Source organism: Cervus canadensis, chromosome 15 (genome assembly GCF_019320065.1).
Source record: "Cervus canadensis isolate Bull #8, Minnesota chromosome 15, ASM1932006v1, whole genome shotgun sequence".
Classification (NCBI taxonomy): domain Eukaryota; kingdom Metazoa; phylum Chordata; class Mammalia; order Artiodactyla; family Cervidae; genus Cervus; species Cervus canadensis.
Window position 1 is genome coordinate 2,523,959 of NC_057400.1, and position 25,123 is coordinate 2,549,081.

Here is a 25,123-nt window from a genome sequence, read left to right on the forward strand (position 1 = left end):
CAAAATGGTTTTATAACATATAGTAAACAATTCTGGTTTAGAAGATGAAATAAGATATCTCAAAAAATAGTGATAAGAGTATAAACTGTAGCAAGATTTTAGAAAAAATAGGTTGAAATATGAATCAAGACCTTTAAAATGATTCATCATCTTTGACTCAAGAATGCTACTCTTATGCCAGTTCAAGAAAACAAAAAAAAAATGTGAGGTTAAAATTTATTAGGCACAAAAAAGTCCACTGTGGAGTTGGTTATAATAATAAATATTCAGAAACAATACAGGGCTAATCACCCCCCACCCCCAAAAAAGATTAAAATGGCTGAATAAAAACAAAGTCATTAAATAGGCTATTTATTATATAGTCATTAAAGTGGTATTTATAGATACTGCAATAACATGTGAAAAGCTTTGGTAATAAAGGGAAGTGATCTCAGATTTCCCCTAGGGGAAAGTGCTTTATAGGAACACCATTTGGGCTTTAGCAATGAATGAAAACAGCTATTTATTTTCCCTTTCTCAAGCCAACAAATAAATACATTGTCACAAATCACAGTTTATATATATATTCTACCATCACATCTTGGCTCTTGCCAATCTGTTTTCAATAGGCTTCCCTCATCCTTGTATTTAGTTTAATTTGAGCTGTCTTTCAAGTGCTAACTTATCCTATTTCCTTCCAGAATGATTTCATTATTATTCTAGAACATAAAACTGTTCTCACCTCTAAGTCTTCTAGAGCTGAATTTTCTATTTGGTATCATGATGTTCTACTGGGTGTCAAGCAATATTAAGGACATCATGAATGTCCCATCACTAAGTTCAAATAAAGAGGTTTTCAAAATGTCTTATTGTTTGAGAAAAGAAATAAGATATAGGATCTGTCTTACATCCCAGTCAGAGTACCTCCATTTCAGCCCCAGATCCTTCATTTGCTATAAATAGCTCTGTCACCGTGAGCGACACTTCTGGGCTGCAGTGTGCACCTCTATAGAATGAAGATAATAACGATATCCATCTCCCTTTATTGTTGCATTGTAGATTGATCTATGTATTAAGCTCCCATAACCAAATTTCATTTTAATCTTAACTTGGATTCATAATACATCATGACAGACCTATATTAATACATTGAGTACTCAGTAATTTGGCTTCAATTACACAACCTTCTAAACTTGGACGTTTTAGAAAACCAATAACCATGGTAACTGTCTCTGGTGACTGGAAGATCTGATCAGTGGGTGGGCTGCCAAGACTTAATCTGGATTGAGCGCATTTGAGTCAGTTCTGATGAGGGGGGTGAACCTAGAACCCGTTATACAGAGTGAAGTGAGTCAGGAAGAGAAAGATAAATATTGTATTCTAACACATATATGGACTCTAGGAGAAGGGAACTGAAGGACTCATTTACAGCGCACCACTGGATAAACAGACATGGAGAATACATGGACATGGGGACAGGGGAGGAGAGGATGAGTCTAGGGAAAGAGTAACGTGGAAACTTACATTACCATATGTAAAACAGATAGCCAACAGGAATTTGCTGTGTGTCTCAGAAAACTCAAACAAGGACTCTGTATCAACCTAGAGGGTGGGATGGGGAGGGAGATGGGAGGAGGGTTCAGAAGGGAGGGTATATATGTATACCTATGGCTGATTCGTGTTTGACAGAAAACAACAAAATTCTCTAAAGCAATTATCCTTCAATAAAAAATAAATTTAAAAATAAATCTGGACTGAAAATACTATGTCACTTCCAGTCATCCTTCTGGTGAATAGTATACAACTCTGGGGATAAAACTGCTAACCAAAACAACTTACAGAGATAATAATGTTTACTGTCAGTTTATTGGACAAATGTTGATCTCACATTTCCTCCTCCTATGGGGACCCTGCCACAGATGGGGAAGGACATGTCCATATACTTATCAACTCTTCTTAAGCAGGAAGTTTTGAACAAAGTGTGTTTGAAAAGTCACAAAATTTGCATGCCCAAGTTCTTTATGCTTCATCAGATGAAGAGGAAAGAAAACTGAAATGGAATCATGACATATCTACTTGTAATACTACGCCTACTATGCTTAAAGACTTTGAGAATTCCCATTGTGCCATTCCTTAGAGTTCATCATGCCCTCCATTAAGCCAGATCCCTCTGTTAGCCACAAAACTAGACAGAAAGAAGCAAATTCTCTCTGTCCTAAGTCAGCCGTATTGATTCACATTTACTGGGATGCACCAAGAATGAGGAAACCAAGCTAACCCTGAAGAGAATGAAAAGACAAAAGACCAGTAGTCAAGAAATTATGTTTTTAATATCATTAGAAATGTTTTTAACATGCGAAGGTCTTTCATCACATTTCAGAACATTTCAAAAATGTTCTGATTATGCGTGACCATTTCAAGAAAATGAACCCCTGTTGAGCAAGGACATTACTATTTCCACATGAGCAGGGTTGTGAAGTGGTTTGTTTTGCTTTTACCTGTCTCCTGTATTTTACCAGATCTCATTTCTGATGTGCCTCATTCAGAGCACATGCTTTATGAAGACAGAAAAGCATGGCTTGATTTACTCAATCAACTCAAATCTGACTCAAAACAGTGCTCCTCACCCAGTTGGAGGAAGAAGAGGGATTAGTCAGAGGAGGAAAGTTCTTAAAATGAACAGACATCCAAGGTATGTGTGCAAATCTCACAGCCACCCAGGCACCTCTGATCTGCCCTGGCTGGGGGCCCAGAGGGGAAGAATGCATTTAATAGCATTACAGCCAATGGTATAGACACTGAGCAATGTTACAGAAAGGAAGATTGGAAGGTGTTTAAAATAAGGAATGGTATTTTTAAGGCTTGATATGTTCAGTTTCCTGCTCATCAACTTTGACAGTGTTCCTTTGAAAATCAGCACTTCACTTCCATCGACTTTCAAGTCCACACTACTTTTATAAAGTTGGAAATCTGTTTTTAGCCTGATAGATGGATACATTTAAAGGAGGAGAACATCTTTAGAGATGGACTTACAAAATATTGCTGAAAGTGAACAGAATAACCTTTAAAAATCTTAGGAATCTTACCCTGTGACTTGGCAGATACTTGGATAGTTTTGACTTAAGTCTTCAGGCTCATCTCATCTCACTATTAACTTGATGGCCATTTGACTGCCTCTGAGTTTCTCACAGCAGCACTTCAGTACAGACTGGACAGTCTTGTATGTGTCCTATAATGTGTCTGTACAATTACAGTCTTTTCTTTAGGGATGAGTTTCTGGAACCAGACTCATCATTTATAGATTTTGTATTTATTGAGAATCTCAAATAAAATCTTGCAATTTTAGCCTTAAAATGGTCTCCAAGATTTTGGTGCACACTCCATCATGTCCAACTCTTTGTTCCCATGGACTGTAGCTCACCAGGCTTCTCTGTCCATGCAATTTTTCAGGCAAGAATACTGGAGTGGGTTGCCATTTCCTACTCCAGGGGATCTTCCTGACCCAGGGATCAAACCCACTTCTCTTGCATCTCCTGCATGGGCAGGCAGATTCTTAACTACTGAGTCTCCAGGGAAGCCTCTCTACTACACTTGATCTTGGCCAAAAGGCTGAGAAGCAAGTTAGTTCGCTTTCCCTTACAGGATCCATGAGAAAACTGAACTCTGGAGTGTTAAAATTATCTTCTTGTTCAAGTGCAAGAGCTTGGTCCAATTTAAATCTAATCTCTCTCAGTCCAGTGTCCATTATTCCAGATATCTGAACAGAAAGTTTTAAGAAAGTTATATCATTATAAATCCAGGCAGTACTTTTCTCTTTCACAGACAACTAACAGCAATGACATCATCCCACGATGGCCACTGGGCTACTTCTTCTCTGATTTGCTTATACTCCTCTATGACCATCACTGGTGAATATTCAACTCCAAGGTATAAAAGAGGCCACAGAATGACTGGGGGGTCTTAAAGGATGAGAGCACCGATGCTGTTCATCCTGGACCGGAGTCTGATTCTAGTCCAGCTGGCAATTACCTTTCCCTTTCTGCATCCTGTGTGCCGTCCCAGGAAAAGCAGAGGCTTAAGGAACACTAGTATGACTTAGCAGCAGCAGCAGCAGCAGTGAGATCAGGCCCTGAGGGATACTCCCCTTGTAGTCCTGAGAAGAGCTCCAGCCTTGGCTTGGCTCTTACATTATTCTAGAAGGCCCTTCTCCCATGCTTCTACCTTCTAAGTCAATTTCAAAGTCCATATTTTCTGTGAAGTCTCCCACAACTGTAGCCAGCACTTGCCAGTCATGCGTGTGTACTCAGCCACGTCCAACTCTTTGTAACCTGCCTGTTGCCTGCCAGTGTCCTCTTTCCATGGGACTTTCCCCACAAGAATACAGAAGAGGGTTGCCATCTCCTCCTCCAGGGGGTCTTTCCGACCTAGGGATCAAATCTGCAATTCCTATATCTTCTTCATGGGCAGGCAGATTCTTTGCCACTGACCACCAGGGAATTCCCCTTCCAATCATATCTTTGTCAGTTAAACTTTCATTCATGTCATACAGCTTACAAATAATCCTCCAAATGCCAAACCTTCTCTATTTCAACATGTGTTTTTTATTATAACCCTGACGAGAATATAAAATGATGGGCGTCAGGACTCATGTTCTCCCTTTCTTTTTTCCTCCTCACTCCTTTGCGTGCCCAGCCTCCTCAGTTTCTGCTTCCTTTCTTACTATTTACTGTCAGCATTCTCCAGCTATCCCCAAATAATTGCAGATTCAGTTTCCTTTTTCTTTTTTCTTGTCTACCACATCCCTACTACAGGATCAGCTCAAACCTTCCATCTGAAGCCTCCCCATCATGGGCATGCAGACAGTGTCAGTACTCATCAGCAACCTGCGAGTTCTGTTGCCTCAGATCCCATGGTAAGATGAGACCTCCTTCCCTCTTGACGTTAGGTACCCACATGACTTTGCTTGGCCAATGGGATATGAGCAGAAGTAATGTTTGGCACTCCCAGGGATCAAACCAGCACCCCTTCAGTAAAACCATGGAGTCTTAATCACTAAATTGCCAGGGAAGTCCCAGGTAAAAGCTTTTAAAAGCACATGTTTCCTTGGGCTTCCTTCTTCCTGCCGTAGCATTATTCCCGATGATGAAGTCTCTGTCAGCCTCCCAGAAGGAGAATGCCTTTGGAGGAGTTGGTCCCCTGTAGACCTGTGCTGTGTAGGTAACATAGGCATGACTCAGCTGCTTATTACTTAGGCCACTGAGATGCAGGTTCCTTACTGCACAGCCTAACTTAGCCCGTTAGACAAGGCAGTTGACTTCATGGATCACCTTTATATGCCTTCAGCACCTTGACTTGTCTCTGGCTCAACAATCACCCCCCTTTCTGTCTGTCTTCATGGTAAACCTTGGGCTCCAGAATGACACGGCTTTGTACCAGAGCATCCTCCGTGCTCTGCACAGCGCTGGCATAGACTCGCCTCTCAGGGAACACACGACGAGTGAAGGGATACAAAGTGCCCACCCTGCGTTGACCGTGTTCATATTCCGACACTCTCCCTGGCACTCCTGGATTCTGCCCTAGAATGGGGGGCCCTGGGGAACCCCAAGCCTACTCACAGTCATGGCAGGTGGCCCCGACGTAGCCTGTGCCGCTGCAGTTACAGTAGAAGGCCGTCCAGGACTGGGAGCAGCTTCCTCCGTGCTCGCAGTGGTTTGGCAAGCACCTAGTGGGAGACGGAGTAAAGTCAAATCAAGTGAACCAAGTCAATGCAAACAAGGGGGAGGGATGTCGTACATTCAGCTAAACGAGTTAGAGGTGAGAGTCAGTCGGCTACACTACTATAGCTAAGTGAGACTTGAACATGTGAACCTAAGACAACAATTTCACCACAGAAGTAGGGTCCTTCACAGTGCCCGGTTCTACTGGCAAAAGGACGGCTCAGAGCTGATTTAGGCAATTAAATGAAGCATTTCAACACTGGGGCACATTTTCATTGACTTAAAGTTAATTTGAAATAGTCAGAATTTGTAAGGGTTTTCATTTGCCATAGAATAAAGTGGACAAAGATTGTAATTTTGCATTTTGGAAAGGTTTTACATGTTTAAAGGTAAGGGGAAAGGGGCAGATAATTGAGGTCATAATCCTCCTGCTTCTCTTTTGGGTGACAGACAGAAACCTATTTTAAAATACTCATGAAATTTGAATAGATGCTACATGTTCAGTTAACATACAAGGAAACTCTATAATTATTAAAAGACCCAATAACACCCTTAAAATGAGGCCTTAACTACTTATATCAAAAATAGTATGATCATTTTGAAAAATATTTTCACCATACACTTTAAAAACTTTCTGAAACACCCATGTAATTTGACCCAGCAATCACACTCAGATGGCTCTTTCTTAAGGATGTATTTAAAAATATAAAAACTATATGTACTAATTGTCATTATTCACAATGATATGATGAATCCCTGTACTTTTCCTACATAAGATTTCTTAGGAAAGTTGCCACAATTTAATATTAACAGGCTATCAAAAAGTCACTAGCAGAAGGATTATAACAGACAGGGACTAAATTAAGTAGAAATTCAAGATATGAAGCACAGCCACAGTGAAATAAAGCAAACACTTTATATTGAAAAAATAACTAGAAGGATGAATGTTAAGTACCACTTGGTTAATGGGAGTGAAGGCAACATTCATTCCTTCTGGACAAAGCCCCAGCTCAGCCATTTATACATGGTGTCTGTAGGTAATTCTCTTCAACTCTTACATACATATTTTAAATTCTCTATACTGCAGCCACTGTTGTTATTAAAAAATAACCAGGCAAGTTCTCAACATGTGTAACAAATAAAATTAAAAGCAAAAGCCATGATAAACACTGAAATGTTTGAAAACAATCTTTATGGGAAGAGTAGTCTCACGAATTTCACCAGGGACAGGACACAAACGGTGAAATTACAGAAATGGTATAATAAACAAAAGGACTCACTGTGGAGCATCTAAGAATGTGGGGCAAGAAAAATTAAGATGACTTACCCTAAATGTCCTATATAAGTACAAAAACTCCCAGCAATGACCATTTCAAAGCCAAGAAACTCACATTCCTGCCTATGTTCAGACATATTATTAGAAATTTTCTGCTCCCTACAGCAAACACACAATTGTGCCACTAGGGTTTGTGTTTGGGAAAAGCTTATTGATAACTCCATAGTACCCAGCCATGGCTTAGAAACAGGGGGAAAAAGGGAGGGAATGGGATGCAATAATTTTGCTCTAGAACATGATCACAAAATCTAACCAATCAACAAATAAACCAAAAACTGGGCCCTTGACTACTCCAAATTCTACCCTCCCTCTGGGTCCCATACTCCCAGTTAGCTAGAAAAGAAAAGAAAGTATTGTTGCTCAAGACTGGCACACGTTTCTGCCACCAGCCCCACTAACCTTGCGCCGTGGGGAATTTAAACTTGAAGCGTCAATGTCCTCATGAACCAAAGCCGCGCGAGAGCCTCCGCCCTGGCTGCGCCCTGATGGAGAGCCTGAAGGCCTCCCTGCCTCCACAAGTTTTCCTGTGCATCCCAGAGCCTCCTCATTTCTGAACACTGCTGCTCTTCAGGGTGACTTTCTCTAGATCTGTCCCCTCTAAAACGCTCACATTATTCCATGACATCGCTACAGCGGCTCCAACCCAGCCCTTCCTACTCGCCTCCCCCAATCACACACACTCACTCACACACAGAGTCAGCGTCCGTGAGCGACAAACAATGGTACTACTGCTCCTCTCCCTCTGCCAACAAGAAGGTAATTGCTTTAAAGATGGAAAGCTGAGCAAAACCAGATCAGTAGATATTTACCCTTTAGTTCTGGTTTTGGCACCAAGAAAGTTTAGATCAGCCCCTTTTTTGATGACTGAAGCGAAAAAGAAAAAACTCAGAAGCTCTCATTGGCCATGTTTTCAGCCATGAGAAGAAAGCTTATCTGCAGTGAAAGAGAGAGAGAGAAAAATGCTAAGTTTCAGAATGCAGAAGAAAAGAGAGGAGAGCATCCTGACAATGGTCAGTGGTGTATCCCTGTTGTTTCAAAGATTAGGCTGAATCCCTGACCTTTCTGAGGGTCTGGCTGCTTTAACCTAGCTTAGATTCTGTGAGACAACCCAAGATCTTTCTAGGAAAACCCCAATTTTAGTCAGGCTAGCTTGAGTTGGGACTCTCACATTTCCAGCTAACAACCTTAACTTTTTATAAAACCACATCCTATAAATACAAACAGAAATGGGAACACATTTTTCCTTATAATTTTACACTTTAAATATTTTTAAAACTCAGGATTTCCAGGCTACCCTGGGCACTAGGGAGAGAGATCTTATGGGAAACTGTAAGAACAACCTGGTTACTTTGAACATATGCAAAAAGCCTCACACAGACCTCGTGGGGTCTGAGTGTGTGTGAGTGTGAGTGTGTGTGCACACATGCACGCACGCTCAGTTGTGCCTCACTCTTTGCAACCCCATGGACTATAGCCCGTCAGACTCCTCTGTCCATGGAATTTTCCAGGCAGGAATAGTGGAATGGGTTGCCATTTCCTTCTCCCGGGATCTCCCCCCCCTCGCCCAGGGATTGAACCCACATCTATGCTGGCAGCAGGCTCTTTACTCCTGCACCACATGGGAATCCCCTCAGACTTCGTATTGCAGCATTAATAAACCCAATTTACCAACAAATATTTAGGCTAGAAATTCATTTGCTTATGGTCACTCAAAACTGATGTATTTCTGAGAGGGAAAGGAAAAAATCTAAAATTCCTAGAACAAGCAAGAAAATGAATGAATGCTTACAGGGCTGCCTTTGAGCTTGGTTCATTTTGGTTCAACACACACGGTGATTAGAAAAACCCATCTGTAAAGCAGACGTGCAAAATAAAAGAGGTGTGACCCTGACTGGTCATTAAAGGGCAGCTCAGGAGTGCGATCTGCTTGTTCTTTAATCGGTTCATCTTAACCGGTGTTTTGTTTCTTCTTGTCTCTACTTGGCATACACTGAGCACTTAAGACGTGAACCCAGAAAGAGGTCAATGTGGAACTACGGACGTGAAAAGAACTCATTAAATGTGAGGACAATCTTAGGTGTAAGGTGCTGAATTCAAATTGCTAATAATCATTCTGAGTAGCTACCTTCTAAAATCCTAATGATATTTCATATACAGCTGAATCGCATGGATGTGCCTTCCGGTAGGGTACGATGTTTAACACAGCTTTCAGCATGAACACAACTGTTGATGTCATACTCTTTGGAAGCCCAAAGAAGCATCAAGATGTGTGCCAGTAGAGTCTGAAGTCAGGCAGGTTGATTCCTCCAGTTCCATTCTTCTTTCTCAAGATTACTTTGGCTATTCGAGGTTTTTTGTATTTCCATACAAATTGTGAAATTCTTTGGTCTAGTTCTGTGAAAAATACCGTTGGTAGCTTGATAGGGATTGCATTGAATCTATAGATTGCTTTGGGTAGAATAGCCATTTTGACAATATTGAATTCTTCCAATCCATGAACACGGTATGTTTCTCCATCTGTTTGTGTCCTCTTTGATTTCTTTCATCAGTGTTTTATAGTTTTCTATGTATAGGTCTTTTGTTTCTTTAGGTAGATATACTCCTAAGTATTTTATTCTTTTTTTTTTGCAATGGTGAATGGTATTGTTTCCTTAATTTCTCTTTCTGTTTTTTCATTGTTAGTATATAGGAATGCAAGGGATTTTTGTGTGTTAATTTTATATCCTGCAACTTTACTATATTCATTGATTAGCTCTAGTAATTTTCTGGTAGAGTCTTTAGGGTTTTCTATGTAGAGGATCATGTCGTCTGCAAACAGTGAGAGTTTCACTTCTTCTTTTCCTATCTGGATTCCTTTTACTTCTTTTTCTGCTCTGATTGCTGTGGCCAAAACTTCCAACACTATGTTGAATAGTAGTGGTGAGAGTGGGCACCCTTGTCTTGTTCCTGATTTCAGGGGAAATGCTTTCAATTTTTCACCATTGAGGGTGATGCTTGCTGTGGGTTTGTCATATATAGCTTTTATTATGTTGAGGAATGTTCCTTCTATTCCTGCTTTCTGGAGAGTTTTAATCATGAATGGGTGTTGAATTTTGTCAAAGGCTTTCTCTGCATCTATTGAGATAATCATATGGTTTTTATCTTTCAATTTGTTAATCTGGTGTATTACATTGATTGATTTGCGGATATTGAAGAATCCTTGCATTCCTGGGATAAAGCCCACTTGGTCGTGGTGTATGATTTTTTTAATATGTTGTTGGATTCTGTTTGCTAGAATTTTGTTAAGGATTTTTGCATCTATGTTCATCAGTGATATTGGCCTGTAGTTTTCTTTTTTTGTGGCATCTTTGTCTGGCTTTGGAATTAGGGTGATGGTGGCCTCATAGAATGAGTTTGGAAGTTTACCTTCCTCTGCAATTTTCTGGAAGACTTTGAGTAAGACAGGTGTTAGCTCTTCTCTAAATTTTTGGTAGAATTCAGCTGTGAAGCCATCTGGTCCTGGGCTTTTGTTTGCTGGTAGATTTTTGATTACAGTTTCGATCTACAAAGCCACAGTCATCAAGACAGTATGGTACTGGCACAAAGACAGAAATATAGATCAATGGAACAGAATAGAAAGCCCAGAGATAAATCCACGAACCTATGGACACCTTATCTTTGACAAAGGAGGCAAGGATACACAATGGAAAAAAGACAACCTCTTTAACAAGTGGTGCTGGGAAAGCTGGTCAACCACTTGTAGAAGAATGAAACTAGAACACTTTCTAACACCATACACAAAAATAAACTCAAAATGGATTGAAGATCTAAATGTAAGGCCAGAAACTATAAAACTCCTAGAGGAGAACATAGGCAAAACACTCTCTGACATAAATCACAGCAAGATCCTCTATGACCCACCTCCCAGAATATTGGAAATAAAAGCAAAACTAAACAAATGGGACCTAATGAAACTTAAAAGCTTTTTGCACTACAAAGGAAACTATAAGTAAGGTGAAAAGACAGCCCTCAGATTGGGAGAAAATAATAGCAAATGAAGAAACAGACAAAGGATTAATCTCAAAAATATACAAGCAACTCCTGAAGCTCAATTCCAGAAAAATAAATGACCCAATCAAAAAATGGGCCAAAGAACTAAACAGACATTTCTCCAAAGAAGACATACAGATGGCTAACAAACACATGAAAAGATGCTCAACATCACTCATTATCAGAGAAATGCAAATCAAAACCACAATGAGGTACCATTACACGCCAGTCAGGATGGCTGCTATCCAAAAGTCTACAAGCAATAAATGCTGGAGAGGGTGTGGAGAAAAGGGAACCCTCTTACACTGTTGGTGGGAATGCAAACTAGTACAGCCGCTATGGAGAACAGTGTGGAGATTTCTTAAAAAACTGGAAATAGAACTGCCATATGACCCAGCAATCCCACTTCTGGGCATACACAACTGAGGAAACCAGATCTGAAAGAGACACGTGCACCCCAATGTTCATCGCAGCACTGTTTATAATAGCCAGGACATGGAAGCAACCTAGATGCCCATCAGCAGATGAATGGATAAGGAAGCTGTGGTACATATACACCATGGAATATTACTCAGCCATTAAAAAGAATTCATTTGAATCAGTTCTAATGAGATGGATGAAACTGGAGCCCATTATACAGAGTGAAGTAAGCCAGAAAGATAAAGAACATTACAGCATACTAACACATATATATGGAATTTAGAAAGATGGTAACAACAACCCTATATGCAAAACAGAAAAAGAGACACAGAAGTACAGAACAGACTTTTGAACTCTGTGGGAGAAGGTGAGGGTGGGATGTTGCGAAAGAACAGCATGTATACTATCTATGGTGAAACAGGTCACCAGCCCAGGTGGGATGCATGAGACAAGTGCTCGGGCCTGGTGCACTGGGAAGACCCAGAGGAATCGGGTTGAGAGGGAGGGGGGAGGGGGGATCGGGATGGGGAATACGTGTAAATCTATTGCTGATTCATGTCAATGTATGACAAAACCCACTGAAAAAAATTAATTAATTAATTTAAAAAAATAAAAAATAATAAAAATAAATAAATAAAATAAATAAATAAATACATGTCTATTAACAAAAAAAAAAAAAAGACTTGGAGGGCAAGACAGATGCATCAGAAGCTGTGTGCCTCTTTATAGGAGAAGGTTGTACATAATATGAAGGGGGTTGAGTGAAAGAGTTGATGGGAAGGCAGAAATGAGTTAGAAATATAAGAAGGAAAAAACAATATATCAGGGACAAAAGTTATATATGAGTTTTATATAAGAATGTATATTTTCCACCCAAATCAAAACTTCTTCCAAAAGAGAAGGATCATTGCTAGTTGGGGCTGGAAGCAAGGCAGGTAAGAGATAAAGTTGGAGGAAGTGTCCATCCATAATGGCCCATGGACCTCACTAGTGGCCCCATCCAGCCTTCTGGGGTATATGGTTCTGGCTTCACAGTTGTTTGGTAGTGTGCTTCCTTGTTCACAGCGAGAAATGAAGGGGGAAAAATTTCTCCTTAAAGATGCATAGCAGGGGAAATCATTAAATAAACTGCTTCAAATAAGAGTGTATTTTACAGAATATTGAGAGATTGATCTACTTGAAGACTAGAGTCCCGTTTCAAGCATCCTGGCAAGCATATTTTCTGCAAAACACACTTCCTCCACATTGGCATTGTGAAGAACAAAGGGTCCCCTGCCATTTTCCTTGAGAAAGATCAGAGTGATTCTCTCCCTAACTTAGCTTTCCCTGAGGCCAGGTACAGCTTTCTAGCTGGAGCAGGTCACACCTCAGGGAAAGCATTAGGAAAGCAATGGGATTCAACATAGTTTTGGAAAAAGCAGTCAGTGTGTTTGCAATTTAGAAAGTTTCACAGAATCAATATGAATTATTGGTTTCTCTTAAATAAAAATCAGATTACTGAGAATAGTCATAGCAAATCTCTTTATTTTTCATGCCAAATTTATATTTTGAGTTTTGTCTTCTCTTGTGAATTCCAGACCCATAAATCCAGCTGTCTGCTTCATAATTCCACTTGAGTGTCCATCAGATGTTTCCAACTGCATGTCCAAACCTGAATTTCTGATCGCTTACCTTGACTCCTGACCCCAACTTCACTACTCATATTCTTCACTATCTGAGGAGGGCAACTCCACACTTACCACTGTTCAGACTTCAACACTTGCAAGCCTCCCCCTCCCTTCCTTCATAGCCCACATCTCAGGGACAAGCACGTGTCTCTGACTCTGCTTTAAGACTCCATCCTGCATCTGACTATGTCTCATCACCTTCTGCCACCACTCTGGTCTGAGTCAACAGCATCCCTTCCCTGAACATCTGTGTTTATTAGCCAACTGGTCTACCAGGTCCATCTCTCTCTCTCTCTCTCTCTCTCTCTCTCTCTCTCTCTCTCTCTCTCTCTCTCTCTTTCTGATCCAATCAGCACATTCCCAATACAAGAGCAAGAGAGACCATGTTAACATCCAAGGAAGGTAGTATTGAAACCCTTCAAGGGATTTTTGTTTTTATCAAGATAAAAGCAACATTCTTAAATGACCAGTTCCTGCTGATCTGTACTCCCATCACTTCTCCAAATCATTCCTAGTCTTTTCCCTTTTCTACATCCACCCCAACCATGCTATCATCCTTGTTGTCCCTAAAGCACACAAAGGATCCTGCTTTGTCAGAGTCTCTGCACTGAGGTTCTCTCTGCCCCAAATGCTCTCCCTCACATGTCCAGATAGACCATGAATCACCTCCTTCTTGTCTCTGTTCAGAGGGCACCTCTCAAAGAAGCCCACAATAGTCATGCTATTTAAATGTGCATGATCCTGCAGTCCCACTGCTGGATATTTATCTGAAGACAATTTTAATTCAAAAAGATACACGCACTACCCTTCACTGAAAAAATATTCTTTGCAGCACTATTTACAATAGCCAAGACACGGAAGCAACTTAAATGTCCATTGAGAATGAATGGACACAGAAGATGCTGGGTGTGTACACACAGTGGAGTATCACTCAGCCTAAAAAAGAGCAAAATAATGCCATTTGCAACCACGTGGATGGACCTGGAGATTATCTCTCTAAGTGAAGTAAGCCAGACAGAGAAAGACAAATATCATGTAATGTTGCTTATATGTAGAATATCAAAGAGGATACAAAGGAACTTGTTGGCAAAGTATAAATTGACCCACAGATATAGAACACAAACTTATGGGGACTAAAGTGCAAAGGGGGGGATAAATTAAGAATTTGGTATTAACACATGCACACTGCTATATATAGCACAGATGCACAACAAGGACCTATGCATAACACGAGGAATGTTACTCAACATTTTGCAACAGCCTAAAAAGGAAAGGAGTCTCAAAAAATGAATACAAGTATCTGTATCACTGAATCACTTTGCTATACACCTGAAACTAACACACATTGTAAATCAACTATACTTTATAAAAAAAGTATAAAAAAAAAGTTTATAAAAGTAAAATAGAATAAAGTTGCAACTCTCCTCTCTGCAACACTAGTGCCCTTTCCCAACCATTCTCCTTTTTCACTCTCAGCACTTCCTAACTTCTAATTCAATATGCACTCTGCTTATTCACCACTCTTATGACTTGTTACCTATGTTCTTCATTGGTGATGTGTACTTCCCTGTGGCCCAGACAGTGAAGAATCTGCCTGCAGTGCAGGAGACACAGGTTTGATCCCTGTGTCGGAAAGATCCCTGGAGAGGAAATGGCAACCCACTCCAGTATTCTTCCCTGGAGACTCCCATGGACAGAGAAGCCTGGCGGGCTACAGTGCACGGGGTCAGGAAGAGTTGGACACGACCAGCACTCTGCTACCTGCCTTCCCCCAAAGGAATGCAGCGTCCGTGAAAGCGGAGGTCACGGTCTGTTTCGTTCACTGAGCACTTGGCTAGTAAGCAGAGTCGCACTCAATACGTGGCTGCTGACTGAATGAGTCGGCATACAGTCCGGGTGCGATAGCCAGCTAGAGCTGTCTCTGTTTAGCTTAACTGGTCCAGTTAACCACAGACCCCCTGGCCTTCGCTGTTGCCTTCCTGACACGGAGCAGCGCAGTGAGAGCTGGCTGGAGGAGGGGGAGACAAACGGTGAAGAAATACGGAGACACATACCGGGAGCCTTCTGGGCAGCCACAGGCAAGAAGCAAGTCAGAGGCAGAAGAGAGAAGCGAGGAACACCAGGGAAGAGGCAGGATGGACACCATGAATGGGACCCTCTTGGTGGCCTTCAAGGATGCAAGCACATTTTGCAATTCCTTTTCATTACTTGTATTTTGGAGTCCTGACAGCTCTATATCTGAAGCAGTTACACAGATAATTATCTGCTAATTGGTCAGAAGCATATGCTTTTTAAATGATGAGAAATGATGCAACTTAATGTTCCTTTGGGGGCTTCCCAGGTAGTGTTAGTGGTAAAGAACCTGCTTGCCAAAGCAGGAGATCTAAGAGATGAGGGTTTGATCCCAGGGCCAGGAAGATCCCCTGGAGAAGGGATTGGCTACCCACTCTGGTATTCTTGCCTGGAGAATTCCATGGACAGAGGCGTCTGGCAAGCTACAGTCCATTAAGTCGTAGAGTTGGACAAAACAGAGTGACTAACACACACAGTGTTCCTTTGAGGACACATCTAGCATTATTGATAAATCTGAGTACAATCTTTGATACACTTTATTGAGATTAAAAGGTCTACTTGGGAAATTCTATTCCCCTATCTAACTCTTGTTACCTTTAACCATATATTTTTTAAAGTGCAATGATCTTTAACCACTTTATGACTAACCTAAGAATGTTCAACCAAACATTCTTGGTTAGTCTACAAAGTATTTCCAGCAAGGGGCAATGTGGATTTGGCTTTCCTGAAGTCTTTCCCCTTGCCAAAGAGCTTGAAAGGAAGCTTCAATTCAAGCTTATAATCATATCTGAGATGTAGCTGTAAGGTACATTTTTCTCTGTTTTGTAGACAAAGAAAGTAAGACAAGTCTAAATAACTTGTCCACGTGTGAAGTGATGGAGCCACACCACCTGTTACTGAAGCCCGTCGTCTCAAGCCCCTGTGCAGCCTTCCCACCATCAAACGCCATGTGATCAGTCTCCTTAAAGTGAACCCGAAGCATATCTTAGATCATTAATTCTGAGAGGGAAGGGAAAGGGGCTTCACATAGTTTCCCACTGATTCTAGAAACTAGTTAGCAAACTTGGAGCTGGCAGTTTAGAGTACTCAAAAGATATTTTGGGGACTTTCCTGGTGGTCAGGCAGTTCAGGATCTGCACTACCCCTGCAGGAGATGCGGGTTTGATCTCTAGTCAGAGAACTAAGATCCTGCACGCCATGCTGCCAACAAGAAAAGAAAATTTCTTAAACTGAATAAAAATGAAAATACATTATATCACCTTAAAAAAAAAGAGAGATTTTTGGTGGGAGAAGAGATATAGATGGCCATGGGAAAATCAAGTATATATTCATTATATAATTGGCACAATGATATATAATTTAGCCTATAAATCTCATACAGTGGTGAAGGGTTGGTAAAGAAGGTTTTTATTCTATTTCACTCTTTATTACTAATCTGTGAAATCTTTGAAATAATAGGTAAGAAGATATCCTCTGTCCCTGCTCTGCTCTTGTTTTTATTTATTTTTTTTCAGATAATGAAGACTTTTTATACATTTTCTATGTCTATCTGAGTTAATGCAATTGCTTCCAAACTGCCTGCTTTAGGAAGAAGGAACTTATAAGTTATTAATGCAAGCCAGACAAAGCCTTTTAGCCTATTCAAAAATTAAAAATTGTACCCTTTTTATTTAACATAAATTTAAGAACTAACTAATCACAGTTAGTAAAGAACCTACCTGCCAATGCAGGAGATGCAAGAGACATGGGTTCAATCCCTGAGTTGGGATGATCCCCTGGAGTAGGAAATGGCAACACACTCCAGTATTCTTGCCTGGAAAATTCCATGGACAGAGAAGCCTGGCAGGCTACAGTGCATGGGGTCACAAAGAGTCGGACACTAATCTTACAGATATAGAAAAAATGCAGAGACTCATCAAAGTCTTAAACAAAATGAAAAATCCATTCAGGATTCATCTTTTGTCTTTGTATACAAGAGTATGGGCTTCAGAGTCAGCCCACTAGCAATGCTACGGAGGCCTTGATTGAACGTAGGGGCCAGGGTACCCCAGAAGCATCAATAACAAGGATCATGCATGCATCTTCCTCTGTTAGCATAAGCGCCTACTGTAGACATAAAATTTCTAAACCCCAATGTTTGTAATCTCAGTTTCAACAAAAGGTTAATCAAAATCTCAGTATTTATATTCTGGGATGAAGAAAGAATACAATACTGAGAGAAAATAAAAAATGATCCCAATACTGATGTTGGTCAGAAACTTCTACATGATTCATCTTTCTGGGAGGAAACTGACACTTTTGACTTTGATGAGATGCTTAAGCATATTTATCGTGGATTTTAATAAGATTAAGAGCAATGTCAGTCTATTGTCACCCTTAAGAGGAACCTTACCTAGGAACTTGAACAGTCTTGCATCAAGTCAAGGAGTTTCATAACATGTCTAACAAGGAATATTTAATTCTTCCTTTTTCATAAAATAGGGCTCTGCAACTGATTTGAGATAGATTTTTTTTTCTCTTGCAGCAAGATTGTATTAAAACTTTGAAAAGATTTTGTTAATAATTATTTGGTATTTGTAATTTTTAAGAGAATTCAACCTATTTTTTTCTTTTTTTGCTTTTTTAAAGAAAAACACACATACAATAAATGACATCTTTAGAATTTAAAAGATTAAAAAAGAAAAGGTGTAATGTAACTGATTTAGACCTTAAAATTTTTCCTTATTAAAACATCTCAGATAAATTAAGTTCATCAAAGTTAAATGTTCATGTTTCTGGATATTTAACTTTGATAGATATTTGGTATTCTTTTTTAATGTCATAACTTGGAAAGTAAATAAAACATAAATGCAGGTTAAAATATTTGAAGGTATTTAAATAACTAAATCCATGGATGGCATTAAGCAGTATTTAAAGTCCTTTAGACCTGATTACTAATACTTGCTAGACTATACATAGAATACAATTTTAAAAGCTGAATTAAAAAAAATTAAAGAACAGAATTTTGAATCTGTAATTTTGAGAAATTGAATATCAATCTTTGAGACCAGAACTAAACCTTGTGAACCACCTGACCTGCATACAAAATGCCTCCTTTGTGAGAACCACAACCCTTTCACCAGCAGCTGTCCTGACTTTCGTTCAGATCTTGGATTCCCCCTTCACCCTGCTCTTCCATCAGGCTCTGCACAACGCCCGCACCATTCCCAGGGGTGGCTTCCATTTGCTGAGCCTGAAACATCAATTCTGTCTCTAATCCCCCTGCTTCTGTGTCTTTTTTGTCACTTTAGTATTTTTTGGTGAAAATAACACACATTAGGTTCAGTCTGCTAGACAAACTTTCCTCCCAAATGCCCTAAACTCCCCTAAAGAATATTTAAATGAATCTGCTTCTGTAAAACCAGCAAACCTTGCATTTTATTTTTTTCTTAACGTACCAGTGGTAGAGGAAGAGCATTACTTTCTTTTTTAAAAAATATTGGAGGGTCATTCATTTTGTATTTTGGTTATGTTTTCAGGATATTTCTTCTCATTTTATATGTTGCCCCTACATAGCCTTGGTCAGTCTTTCCCTGTTATGTTCCTTGCTGTTCATGTAATGTGCAAGGACCATTGCTATTAATATAGTGGCATTTCCAGACCTTAAATTATATATCTGCTTCAATCTACCAATTCTAGTTCTTGGAATAATGTCCCAGAAAAGATTTTGTACATGCACAAAGATATATGTAAAATTACTATTATTATTAACTATTAGCAAAAAGGAACTAAAGAGTCTCTTGATGAAGGTGAAAGAGGAGAGTGAAAAAGCTGGCTTAAAATTCAACATTCAAAAATTAAGATCATGGCATCCAATCCCATCACTTCATGGCAAATAGATGGGGGGAAATTGGAAACAGTGACAGATTTTACTTTCTTGGGATCCAAAATCACTGTGGATGGTGACAGCAGCCATGAAATAAAAAGACGCTTGCTCATTGGAAGAAAAGCTATGTCAAACCTAGACAGCATATTAGAAAGCAGAGACATCACTTTGCTGATAAAGGTACATGTAGTCAAAACTATGGTTTTTCCAGCAGTCAGGTACAGATGAGAGAGTTGCACCGTCAAGAAGGCTGAGCGCGGAAGAATCAATGCTTTCAAACTGGGATGTTGGAGAAGGCTCTTGAGAGTCCCTTGGACAGCAAGGAGATCAAATCATTCAATCCTAAAGGAAATGAACCCCGAATATTCATTGGAAGGACTGATGTTGAAGCTGAAACTCCAATACTTTGGCCATCTGATGTGAAGAGCTGACTCATTGCGAAAAAACCTCATGCGGGGGAAGATTGAAGGCAGGAGAAGAAGGGGACAACAGAGGATGAAATGGTCATATGGCACCACCAATTCAATGGACATGAGTTTGAGCAGGCTCTGGGAAATAGTGAAGGACAGGGAAACCTGGCATGCTGCAGTCCATGGGGTCACAAAGAGTCAGAGATGACTGAGCAACTGAACAGAAAGAGCAACAGCTCCATTGTTTTGGGGATGTTTACATAAATGATGGTACAGCCACACTAGACATGCTATTAAGGAATTAAAATAAATATGCACTTCTATATGTAAGTATATTAGAAAGTTCATCATGCATAATATAGTATGAAGTACAAACAAGACACTGCAGAGTAACTTGTATAGTGTCTGCTATGATTATCCTTGTTGTCATAGAGAGAAAAAAGAACTCTGGAAGGAAATAGACTAAATTAAAAATTTTTAATAGTGGTTAATTGTGGGAATTAAGGTACCATCTCACTCTTTATATATTTCTGGGAGTGATCATGGTTTATATAATGAAACTAGAGAGAAACTTATGGCTGGGCTGCTATTCATATTTTATTTTGGTATTAGAAAAGAGAAACTCATTCTACTTAGAAAATGGTCACTAGGAAGAGGTAGTCAAGCTGTCCCAAGACAGTCTTAGTCCAGGGGTGCTACTCTGCTGGACGAGAGAAAATATCCAGGTGAAAGTCTTCTTACATACATAAAGCTACAGAAGTTCAAGTAGGTTCCAGCTAACCAACTCATGCAGAGCAGTCATTCACAACTGTGTCTTAGTAGCTCATTCTCCACTTCCTTCACTCAGTTCTAGAAATAAAATTCAGTGGGTGAACCCTTTGCTCCTTTGGAACAAAGCCCATCTGGTAATACACTCCTAATGATCACCATTCATTATGATCCTCTATCAGTCTATGAATATTTTAAATCACTTGTAAAAATTTAAAGAAAATGATCTTTGTCTAAGAAAATAAGCCCAATGGTTAGCTGTATATGCTGAATGTTTGCCTCTCTACAGAAGTTATTTAGATATACGCAGTGTTCTTGCCTGGAGAATCCCAGGGATGGGGTCGCATAGAGTCGGACACGACTGAAGTGACTTAGCAGCAGTAGCAGTGTTTAGAAACACGCATGCTCCCTTAAAGAATTTCCCAACTTGAATGAATCTAAAGAAAATAACCTGTTAAAAGATAAGCTGATGTAAAAAATACTCAGTATTTATATAAACACCTATAGAAATATTTTTCCCACTATTAAATTTCCCTCTTCTCCATTTCCCATAACAGACTGAAATGAGTAGAACATTCATCGACAGGCCTCTGAAATTCCCAAATGGTCAGAGAAATGGTTATCTATAAATGAGTCTGAATGTATTTATGCTCCATGGAGTTACTTTCCTTTTTAAGAATTCTCATCCCTCCTTTATGCAGTTGAAGGTCAGTTTCAATTTCTATATGCTTTCCTTAGAGACAAAAGAAGAAAACATTTCAATAGTCCTCAAAATGCAAGCTGACTAATGTAAGCCTTTTAATGAAGCTCATACATTAAGAATCAGCTAGGTTGCCTTCTTTCCTTTGTTCACTTTAATTAGCAACCAACCGCATTGATCTTGTTTTGGTCAGACAGCTTTTCTGAAAGCTTTTGAAACCTATTTCTGTGCCTCTCCATTCTAACAATTACCATAATCCCATTTTACCCCCACAGTTGAATTTTCATTATAATTGAATTTTGTTGTAATTACAGCAGATGTAGACATTAAGGAATTAACAGAATAGAAAGGAAAGTGTCAGAAGTCAGTTTTCTAAATTTTCCGTGGTCTAGTTCACAGCAGGGAGTTAATTGTCAATGGTTTCTGAAAAAGATCCCTAGATAATGGACAAAGCAATGATGGTCAAATAAGTTTGCAACGCACATCAGTGATCCCAGGAGCACTGCTGTTCAAGACGGAGCCGGGCACACTACACTTCTCCTCCTCGCTCTAGACTTTGGTCACCAACGAACAGAAAAACGGGAAGGACCTCCCTTTACTCTCCTGTAAACCTCAAGCTTTTGACCAAGAGAGGCTCAGCTGTCCTCAAAAGCCAGTCTCCAAACACAGCACATTCCAAACCGAAAAGAATTTATCAGTGAGCCATTCCAATACCTATTATGAGAAGCATACAGAGGCCAGGAATCTCACAGCAAATGATGGCTACCTGGTTACCTTAGAAACAAAGATACATACTTCCTTTCTCCAAGTAACAAAGTAATATGTTTTTTTAAAATTCACAAGGGAAGAAAACCCCCTGTTTGCCTGATGTGTGTCATTTTGACTAAAGAACATGGAATCAAATTTCTCTGATCAATCCATTTGTCTCTATAGCATAGAAGCACGTCCTTGGAATGGAAACAGCACGCTATTTACAGATGGGCTCTGCCTTTCATGGGATTGAGAAAACTGCTTTGGTTTTTCTACCTCATTACCACTTAGGTAAAAGGTTTTGTGTGCCTTTCAGGAGAATGATTTTGTTTAACATCATTTAGAGGGTACCTCAATTATTATGTTCTGTCTATGCAGAAAATGCAAACAGTAGAGTTCTCCATTTTACTAAAATTGTCTTATTCTTAAATTTTAGACATCGTTCAAATCCCAATATGAATGGAAACAATCTTATCACTTGTTTCAGGGCTTCTCAAAATTTGTTTAAAATGTAAACTCTGATATGGTAGGTCAGGGGTAGAACCTAAGGTTCTGCGTTTATAATGAGCTCCCTGGAGATGCCAAGGCTGCTGATCTTCACACTGCTGTGAACAGCAAGGCTCTATGTTCCTCAGGGAGATGGTGAGGGACAGGGAGAGGCCTGGCGTGACGCAGTCCATGGGGTGGCAAAGAGTCCGATGTGACTGGGTGAATAACAAGAGCACATTGTTTTAGAGAATCATCCTGCAAAGATGATTCAGGGGATGGCAAATGGTGGTGGTCGCCACCACACATCCTTTTTTTTGTAAATTTAAGCTTTTTAAAAAATTTCACACTAAAATATGACAGCTGTCCAGTGTGTCACGTATCGGATTTTAACACACTGCACAAGCACTATGCTAGTCCGCGGCACCGGGTTAACCCCGGAGACGCTGCTGCGAATCATCCGCTTCCCCGGGGTGATCACGAGACTGAGGCTCTGCTAACGTTACTGGGCTTCCCTGGGGCTGAAGGGCAAAGAAGCCACTTGGCAACGCAGGAAGGCGCCATGGGCCCAGTCGCTGGCGTGGGAAGACCTCACAGGCTGTGGAACATCTAAGCCTGTCACCACAGCTACTGAAGCCCCTATTCCGCAACGAGAGAATCCACGGCAATGAGAATCCCATGCACTGCAGTGGAGAGTAGCCCCTGCCCTCTGCAACTGGAGAAAAGCCTATGATGCAACAGAGACCCCGTACGGCCAAAAATATAAGTAAATAAATAAAATTTTTAAAAATACTAGACTACTGTTATCGATGGGGAAGGATGTTCACTGCACCAGCCCAATCTCCTCCAGTCTGCACAGACCCATGCACACTTCTCAGCCACCGCGGTGGCTGGGGTGGGGGGACACTGTTACACTCACTTTAACTCATTTACATCCACTTTAACCCAACCAAGCCCAGGAACATTTACTTGCCACATGTTTTTTCCCTGAGTAATAATGGAGCAAGAACAAGTGAATGGATGAATGTGACATCAAAATAATTCCATATCATAACGGGGATGAAAAATCTAATGCCATATTAGATCCGCTCCTGTTGCCTGTGCATAGTCAAGCTGGCTCTACACCTTTTGTAAAAGAAAGTTGCCTATAACCTGAAATAACACAGGATTGCTTGTTGTCAAGGCTCTGACCTTTAAGAGTCCATTCATACAGAGATAAAGTTACAGGACAGAGAATAGCACCATCTTGCTGGAAATTTACAGGAATACTGTAATCTGATCTATGTGGACAGATGCAAGAACAAAGGATTCCAATGCCAAGAACTTTGCAGCAACTAATCAGACCCCTCACTAGCCTTGCTTCGCTGAAACCACTCAGTGAGTCTGGGCTTTGGGGTGCACAGGCTGCCCAGCTCGTCCCACGGCCTTGCAATAGACGTTTCTCTGCTCCAGACTCCAGTATTTTGGTTTGTTTTTCCCTGTGTGTAAGGCACACAAACGTCCACTTGGTGACAATACTATAGAAAATAATGACACGGACTAGACATTTATCTGACTTATGTATTTGTAGGGAATACACATATTTCTCAAATACACATATTTCTCAAATTTGAAATAAAAGGGTACACCTACTCTTGACACTTCTGGATAAGTCTTAAAGAAAAATATCTGTTGTTACAAGCAAAGTGTTCAAAACTTGTATCAGTTGGCAACTACTTTCTTGTGTGAATCGAGATTTTCTAAATATTTAGCAACCAAAACAGAAAACCCACATAAAAAGAGTGCTGAGGATAACATCGGACTATAATCAATGACTCTTGGGTCAAAGTGCTCCTGTGTTTTCATAGACCAAGTTTAGAAATATTTAACTTGATCCTCAAATATTGTTTTCATCTGTTATAAGTAGTCCTACAATTTTATTTGGTGGAGTAAAAGGATTTCACTGTCAAAAAAAGAAAGAAAAAAAGCACTCATATCATACAAGCAAGAAGCACACAGGTTTTAACTGGGCTCATCAATCACCACTCAGGTCTTGTCATCCAGTCTCCTCCAAGCCTACATTTTCTTGTGGAGACTAGTACTGTCCAAGAGAGCCCTCACGGCTGTGGTCACTGCCACGGCCTGCAGACCCAAGAACAGCGTCGCCAGAGGTAACACGGGCACCGCCTGCAGCACCCAGGACGCTGAGCCCGGCAGACATGTCTGTAAGGTCTTCTTATCTCTGCTTTAGAAGTCATCTAACTCATCACAGGGCTTCCCTGTAGCTCAGACGTAAAGCGTCTGCCTGCAATGCAGGAGACCTGGGTTTGATCCCTGGGTCAGGAAGATCCCCTGGAGAAGGAAATGGCAACCCACTCCAGTACGCTTGCCTGGAAAATTCCATGGACAGAGGAGCCTTGTAGGCTACAGTCCATGGGGTCGCAAAGAATCGGACACGACTGAGCAACTTCACTTCACTTCAATTCGTAATACCTGTCATTACGGAAAAGGGTTTTGAGTCCTAGGAATCCTGGATACATACCGAATACCTACATGAAACAAGGTATTCAAGTTACTCTACAGAAAAATAAGCAAAAGATGAGAATACTCACTTTACAAAAAAGGAAAGCATTAATATACTTATGAAACCTCCTCAGTGACTAAAGAAATGCCAAGTAAAATAAGAACGACTTTGCAAACAAACAAAATTATTCAATCCAACGAAACTTGAGCTGATGTTTGAGAACCAGAGACTTAGGAAGTCTATGAGCTCTCATTCCCGAGCACAGAGACTTCACTATAATGGACTGAGGATTTTTCTGGGATTGTCCTCCTGGGTCCTAATTAAGTTCTAGTGTGAGTTCCTCCACAGAGGTGAGAGGGTGCCCTCAAATAACCCTTACTTCAGATTAAAGAGACCTAAGTTAAAATCTCAGTGGAGTCA

At 40.3% G+C, this 25,123-nt stretch overlaps 1 protein-coding gene across 2 annotated transcripts in view; it reads right to left on the reverse strand.

Moving 5' to 3' along the window:
• Positions 1 to 25,123, reverse strand: part of CNTNAP5 (contactin associated protein family member 5) — a 995,095-nt gene that overhangs the window by 374,163 nt on the left and 595,809 nt on the right. For both annotated transcript variants that reach the window (XM_043488200.1, XM_043488201.1), the window contains one exon: positions 5,595 to 5,701. In XM_043488200.1, the coding sequence (XP_043344135.1) occupies positions 5,595 to 5,701 (107 nt within the window). The remainder of the gene's footprint in view (positions 1 to 5,594; positions 5,702 to 25,123) is intronic.